This window comes from Fusarium graminearum, chromosome 2, assembly GCF_000240135.3.
Source record: "Fusarium graminearum PH-1 chromosome 2, whole genome shotgun sequence".
Taxonomy (NCBI): Eukaryota; Fungi; Ascomycota; class Sordariomycetes; order Hypocreales; family Nectriaceae; genus Fusarium; species Fusarium graminearum.
In genome coordinates this window covers 1,312,685-1,320,206 of record NC_026475.1, presented here as the reverse complement: position 1 = coordinate 1,320,206, position 7,522 = coordinate 1,312,685, and the positions used below count along the sequence as shown (strand labels likewise).

Sequence of the window (7,522 nt, the reverse complement as noted above, 5' to 3'; positions counted from 1 at the left end):
CAAGCTGAGGATTGTGCCAGTGGGCAGTGATAGCATCTCGCACAGTGTTTGTAAAGTGTTGGCTAGAGCAGACGGTCTGCTCAGAATCTCTAACACTCATTCCGTATCCAGAAAAGAGGGCCAGGATGACAGGTCCAAAGAGGTGATGGATAGGGTAGTTCCAGGGGAGCAAGGCAGCAACACGACCGGAGGAAGTAGTAAGGAGTAAGGAGTAAGGAGTAAGGAGGAAGGAGGAAGGAGGGGAGAGGGAGTACTTATAGGCACCAATTGTTGCCTAGCGACGCGCTGTGAAGGCAATGATTCACTGAAGAGGATGGGATACAAAAAAAGAAGGGGATAATGGAAGGGAGTCCCAAGTAACTGTGTTTGCCAGTCGAGGCAGGTGCCCGTGCCGCGTTCGTAGTGACGTGCCAGCTGTAGAAGAAATAATTGGAGGCAAGTGCACCTGAATACAAGGCAGCTACCTAATAGCCACCAGAGTAATCTAGCAATAGATTTGTTACAACCTCAGAACTTACCATTCAATGAAGGTCATGTCGGAAGAGGAAAACTGATGTGGGTGTTGTTGGATGTCAGGCCAGGGGGAAGCTATTGGAAGTAAGACTACAATAAGGATTAAGAACCCCGTCATAAATAAAAATCCGATTCACAATAAAATGCCAGTCATCATATACTTGCATCGTACATTGTTGGCCCACTAAGATGACCGTTCTCCTCGACCTTGGCTCTACGGAATTTGTGAACGACAAATCTTGACAAGTTGAACTCGAATGCAGACCGTCCGGCTTTAGATTTGACGATACAGCACTTGATGAATCCTTATTAAACTACTTAGATGGACATAGTCTTTTATATATGTTTAACTCCAGCGAAACTCTGGAAGTGTCGCTCACCTTAAGGAGAAGATAAGCATGAGACGCATCACATCGAATATGAAAACCATTTCAGTAACCCGCAAGCACGCAGTCAGCTAGTGAATTTATTTGTGAGAAAGTAGGTAGTATAATTAGGGATATATAAAAACCTTTCACCAAAGGCTCAGGAGATCTTGGGTATCCATTGCTGTTGAACTCTCATATTCGCCCATCCCATTTTGAAGTACTTGGTCTAGGCCAGCTGCCGCTCGGCCTGTAGCACCGCCTTCTTTCTTAGCTTGGTCCGCGCCCTTCAATACTGCCTCCAAGAACCTTCGCTCAAAAACGCGTTGTCTCGCGTCTCGGCTGGGATACATTTCTCCTTCTTCGTCTCGTCTAGTGCCGTATAGGTTGAGATATTCGAAAGCATTCGAATCCTGGGGTATTCGGTACAAGTTGTCCCATATCTCTGATTCATCTTCGGGAATCTCAGCTTCGGGTCGAAGGCCGGCTTCTAGAAACCGTGATAGGGTGGCGATCTGGCGGGCATATGTTGCAGCGCCCTTGGCGCTAAGTCCAGATTTTGTACCAGAGGACCATCCGGCTTTTGGGATTTTCAGTGCCCATCCCATCATGGCACAAAAACTGCTCAAGGTCTTGACCCAACCGCCAGGGCACACTACCAAGTCGTTCTCTGCCACATCCAGAAGCCATTCCATTACGCCTAGTGAGTCGTTGCTGATATCTGCTGATAGATGCGTCATGCCAGCCCGGACGAACATGATGGCTTGCTCTACACTGTGTCTGACCTCGTCAGATGGGAGCTCTCTGAAAAGTTTGAGAAGCTGACTTCGGACTGGTGTCGAGCTATCTGAGATCAAAGGGAGCAATTTGACAAGCACCGCATGTGTCCCTACAGGATTGACTGGAGGCTCTGAAGAAAGTTGCGACGTAAGATAGGCCAATGCTTCCCTCCTTTGCTTGTCAGATTTTGAAGAAGATGCCAGTGATAGATTGTGCCTGAATTGTTGAACGACATCAGGTGCGACTGCTGATAATGATTGATGTCCCATTACAATCGCTGTGACTTGTCAGTAATTGAAAGATGCAGACAACGTGACTTTTCATCTACCTCTGGACTTGAAACTCGTGTCTGTGAAGTTGGAGGCTTTTGCCTTGTCCTTTCCAACCTTGAATTTCGGTTTCTTCATCATGAATTGTGAGCTCATGTTTCTGCAAGACAGTGACGGTCGATACATACTTGGAAGTCCTTCTGCTTCTCACGCTTTTTCTTGTTGCTGGAGCCCATGGTGTCGGTTTAGTCGCTATGAGAGATAATGATAGTAAGTGTAGAGATTCAACGATGCCTGGCGATTGTGATCGTAATACTGAGATGCTGCTGGTACTTTGAGATTTAGATTCTTCGATCATCACTGATAAGATCTACTTTCCTCAATGGGTTTCTCAAAATTTTGGCGGTGGTAGGTGGCAGAATATGCGTCCTGCTAGCCTGCCCCGCGACCTCCCTGTCTCCTATCTAACCACGCCTGGAGCTGATAAGCTAGGTTTACCAAAGCAGCAACACCACATTTAGAATGACAGACACGACACTGGTATGCTGCATCACAATGTGATGGCCGTTCCATATGGCTTACAAATTTATAGGTCAACGGGCCCGATGCCCTCGAGGAGAAGCTCGGTCGCTTATCAAAGAAGCCTGGTGTGAAAGCTAGCATTGTCCTCGACCGCGCTACAGGTGCGATCCTCAAAACAAGCGGACAAGTCGACGCCTTACAGACTTCAAAGTCTCGAACTACATCTACGGCCACAACATTCTCCAACGAAACACCTGCGCTAGAAGAGAACGAAACACAGGGAGTCGAGCAGTTCGCAGCGATCGTCTGGAACTATGTGAATAGCTCTGGGAATCTGGTCCAGGAGTTGGACGGTGAGGTAAGAGCGGTGTTCGGCATCATGGAAATTCGCCGCTGATACTTGACAGGACGAAGTGAAGCTTCTACGGTTGCGGACAAGGAAACAGGAATTGGTCATCGTGCCGGATCCCAAGTATCTGCTTGTCGTTGTGCATGATACGCCACCAGCTTGAGCTCCGAAACATTCTTGTCTGAGTCTAACAATGCTTCAGCAGACTAGAGCCAATCGCTTGTTGGGTACTGCCGAAGGATTGAGGAAAGGGACTCCTTGAATCAAAGAACATGTTTGCATCATCGGCTGTTTATCCCCATGCGACAGACCATGAAACAGAAGATACACAATACCCAATGTTGGCCGATGTTGCGTGTAGTCATGGGCCAGAGTAGTGTGAGAGATCTTCATTATAACTACAATTCTTAGGTTGGTGGTTGGTAAGGCAAGGTGCATACAATACTGTGTCTCAAAGGAGGAAACAGCATTGGCAATCTGGGCTGGACTTTGCGCCCTTGCGACCATTCCACTACCCGATTTTACATTACCTTGCATCCGTTGCTCCGAGAGCTATCATGGGGCGCGCGCAATCTTATTGAGCCGGCAGGCACAACAGAGACGGCAAAGACAACGCCGCTGCAAGTTGCCGCGTGTTGCGAGGGATTAAATGGGCTGAGCAAGTATAACACAGCTAGGTTGTACCCCTTGTTTCGCAATAGCAGTTTACGACGAAAATGGTGGTGGCAGGAGTGGAAACGCTAGAACAATCGTTAGCAAAGAGCTCGGAAGGATCTAATGATGGTGAAGACAATCGAGGATCGTACTTAGATATCGGCAACCAACATAATTGAACAGCAATTCCACCCCACACTTGTAACGGACCAAGTTGCAAACGTGAGCTCCATCATCATTCACCAGCAGGGTCTACGTACCAACAAGCCTGTCTGTATCCGTATGAGAGGATTGCACGCGCGCACATACCTTGTGCGCACGTTTACGGATTTGCAGAGTGAGAAACCTTGCTCTTTGCCAGGTACCTATCACGTTGCAGCCTACGTTGAAAGAAGGTTGCCACTATTGCAGGGCTGATACTCGGTCAATAAGTTAAATGTCGAAAACGTTGATACTAGCAAAGTAAGTTGCCAAGCGCAAATAATTGCCGATTTTGTAACGCAATAGCCTTTACTGTACTATCCTGGGTAACAGAATCTCGAACCCAGCTGATCAATACTGAACAATTGCTGCAAGATGCCTTGGCACGAATCGCAATTCTCCCTGGCTCGCTTCTGGCAACGGCGGTTTCGAAACACGTCTGCGGATCGGCCTCCACTTTGACATTCATTTCCACAGGGAAGAGGCCCACAAACTCACTCGCCTCAGGGTATCAAAAAAGTTGGCCGCTGCAAGCATGAGAGACGAAATTAGTGAGCTAGTTCATGCCATTCAGACTGGACCTTTGGGTTGTTTATTTTTGCGCCCTAAAGCTTTGAGGTCGACTATTCTGTTACACTAGCTCACAAGCTTCCTCCAACACAAGAAGTGAGTCTGTTTGTCAATACGTACGCCCACACATCTGGACGGCCACAGATAACATTGCCATCGTTGTTAGACAGTTCAACTTCACTAGCAAGGATCAAGCATGGAGCTCGCGGGTGCTGGGATCCTCAAAACCCGATTTTGTTCGGAGGCATCATGCAACAAGTTTACTTACTGTGCGGTCTGTTGCAAGACTGAAGTATAATATATACCCAGGCCATAGGCCAGGTCATGGATAATATGTCGACCTCACTGCTGGATCCGCGCCCGTGTATTCGCCCACATCAACGGCGCATCGACATAAATAGCAGATCACCTCGGTTTTATCCATACCAAGGTGTAACGGCCCATGATCCTCCCGGTCCTAGGCCCACACTCCGGATTGTGCTCACCTAGTAATTATATCCGCCGCGCGTGGAGACCATCTTATTGTTGCACGAACAAGAGAGAAGTGAAAGAGGGGCATTTGCCTGCTTCCGATAACCTGAGACAGCCGTTGAAGATACCCAGAAAAAGCATTGTGCTTTACTTGCATACGTACGTGGACTAACCGGTGAAGAAACATACTCGAGTAGAAAAACAGATACGATGCCAACTATGACTCTGTCCAACACTTTGCCGTGTTGTCTCTCAAAGATCAAGACCACCATCTATTTTTGAATTCCAGCTGACGAATTGTGAATGCTGAATGTGCTGGAGCCAGTGCAAGCACAATTCTTATTCAACTCTGGAACGAAAACCGTAACTGACGGCGGTGACGCTTAGGAAAACACGGGACTTGGCTTGGTTGAGCAGAGGATTTGGATCTTGGCTCATCTCTTTTAAAGAGTGGCATTGATGTAATTGCAGTTGTCAACCCCCAGGCTGACCTACTCGTCGAGATCAAACCGACCCTTCGGCGGCGGATGCCCGCAGTGCGCCGAGTTGTTGCGCAAAAAAGGCCGAAGATCCATCCTACTTAACATGCCACTGACCAAAACAAGGCCGTCGCCACGAGCGTCTGCCGTGAGCAGCTTCAGCGACGACACAAGCAGGTCGGGAGAAACAGACGACAGGTCCAGGTTGGGGATGAACGACGATCATGAGAATGCGCTTAGGAGAAAGCGACAACATGGACGGCAATGGTCTCGCGTATCTCGGAGAAACACGAGCGTCATACCAAACAGATCCGGTGCCGAGATTCAGAACGAGAACGACGAGAACAACGGGGACGAAACCGTTGACGAATCTGGTGCTGTAGATACAGTTCCATCTGCATCGACCGGGGGTCGCTTCAAGCGTCCGGATTTTGTACTTCAAGGCTTAATCACTCGAGCCAAAAATCGTGTGAGGGATCGCAATGGGAGAGGGGAGAAAGGCGATGAAGATGTAAGTCAAGTCTTGATACTCAAATGTTGTTGCCCGTCGAAACATCCACTGCGACAATACATCAATTCATCCGTCATGACTGCCAATTGAAAGTCCATTTGAGAGACATATTGCGACATCAGGCCACTGCGTCAGGCCAACCCAGTGTCGTGCGCTATGGCGATCGTTGGCCATGTCATGCCATTGTCCATTGACAGCCCTGAATTGGCCCCTCAATGGGCTCAGTTCGGGGGCGCCTTTGGCCGATGGTATGGATGGATGTCATGATAGTCCTATGTCATGTCAATTTCCATCTTTCATTCCTTCCCTCTTCTTTTTCTTTCTTATCTTTCTTTATAATCATTTCCATCCTGTTTCCCAATTACATCAAATACACATTGCATTCTTTCGATACCTGCACTGCAACAACTACCACAACCCCCTCCAAAGCTCACCTGACCCAATTGACTGACTCTCTAGGTTCCATCGTTGCAACAGGAACAGAGTGACACTCCCATCTTTTCTCCTTTGAGTAACGAGTCGTTCTCCCCGCATTCTCCTCCGCCACGAGCCGCTCCCCCCGACCGAGGTTTCCGCCGCAAATCCCCACCTGTAGCTTCTACGGGGATATTCCAGGGTACCAAGACTAAGACAAGGACTGCCACTAAGACGCCCTTGACGCCTACGTCCTCATCGTCACAGTCGCCGTCACATTTACCACAGGCTCTTATTTCCCCGCGTTCACCTCCGGATCAGAACAAGCCGCTCCCACCTCCTCCACCGACTCCGGGTTCCTTGTCCGACAAGGAAAATGCTACTTCTCCCCCGCCCAAGCCCGTCTTGAAGCTGAATCGAATCATGTCTACTCTCACCGAGTCCGAGATCGAGAAGCTCTTCTCAGGCGCTCCTCAGTACTTTGCCCGAAGCGAGGGGCATTGCTCTGGTGCCCCCAATCCCAGCGTCGCGTTTCCCTTTGATGAGGCATTGGAGATCCGCGACCTCACTGACCATGTACAAATCGAAGACCGAGCATGGAGCGGTCTCACAGCATGGCCTCACCTAACTCGAGACCTTAATCAGGATGCCGCTGCCCGAGCGAAGGCTGTCGACTCGCGCAAGGCGCACTTCTTTATCCGCTGTCGGGAGCGTCCTAATACGCTGAGCATGCAGGGCCTGGAGAAAGGGACTATGGGCTTCTCAGCTGCTCTTGAGCTCGCTGTTGGCGATGCTCTCGAGGAGGAGCAATTTGGGTTTGACAGTCTCGGCAAGAAAGCCCATGCTATCGTCGAGGCACGTGAGCGCATGCTTTCCCCGCTGGGTTACCTGCGTCGCCTTGCCGAGACTGAACTGATGGATCGTCTCAGGCGAAACTCTGAACTGTACCGAGTCAATGATCTTCGCAAGAAGACTTCTGTTCAGACTTACCAGGATCTCTTCCATTCTTTCATGCGGCCGTGCAATTCTGTTGTCGATAAGCGCGACCACTACAGCTTAGCCAACCAAATTAACGCCCTGATTAAGTGTCTCGGCACTGCCAATGTGTGGTTCGACTTCACACATGTTGAGTGGAGGATCAGACTAGGACAGATTCTTTGGGGAGGTGAAGACAACGATGAGCTGGAGGATACTTCATCGATTCACGACACAAACAATGCAAGTGAGCGAGCTGAGGAGAAATACTGGCTCTTTATGCAGATCCTTGTTGCTACTGAACTGCTCATCCGACTAGATGCCATCACGGAGGGTGAGGAATATGGAGTCGAGGCGTTCCGACCTATTGACGTTGTTCACTTTGAGCGAGCCGCTACTCCGATGGTCAAATGGTCGCTCCATCTTGCTCGAAGCTGGCTTGACAATAT

General features: G+C 49.3%; 3 protein-coding genes across 3 annotated transcripts in view; 2 read left to right on the top strand and 1 right to left on the bottom strand.

Annotated features, from left to right (window-relative positions):
* Nucleotides 1–1,027: 1,027 nt before the first annotated feature.
* Nucleotides 1,028–2,163, bottom strand: FGSG_08598 (uncharacterized protein; the record flags this gene model as incomplete). The annotated part of the gene is made up of 3 exons (XM_011321850.1): nucleotides 1,028–1,935; nucleotides 1,987–2,059; nucleotides 2,116–2,163. 3 exons carry the CDS (start codon nucleotides 2,161–2,163, stop codon nucleotides 1,028–1,030), a joined length of 1,029 nt encoding a protein of 342 aa, XP_011320152.1.
* A 286-nt stretch (nucleotides 2,164–2,449) lies between these two features.
* On the top strand, nucleotides 2,450–2,961 carry FGSG_08599 (uncharacterized protein; the record flags this gene model as incomplete). Its single annotated transcript, XM_011321849.1, has 3 exons — nucleotides 2,450–2,467; nucleotides 2,520–2,807; nucleotides 2,857–2,961. 3 exons carry the CDS (start codon nucleotides 2,450–2,452, stop codon nucleotides 2,959–2,961), a joined length of 411 nt encoding a protein of 136 aa, XP_011320151.1.
* A 2,318-nt stretch (nucleotides 2,962–5,279) lies between these two features.
* FGSG_13337 (uncharacterized protein) overlaps nucleotides 5,280–7,522 on the top strand; it is a gene marked incomplete at both ends in the record, with an annotated part of 3,969 nt that continues 1,726 nt past the window's right edge. The window contains 2 exons of the mRNA XM_011321848.1: nucleotides 5,280–5,684; nucleotides 6,144–7,407. Coding sequence (XP_011320150.1) covers nucleotides 5,280–5,684; nucleotides 6,144–7,407 — 1,669 coding nt within the window. The remainder of the gene's footprint in view (nucleotides 5,685–6,143; nucleotides 7,408–7,522) is intronic.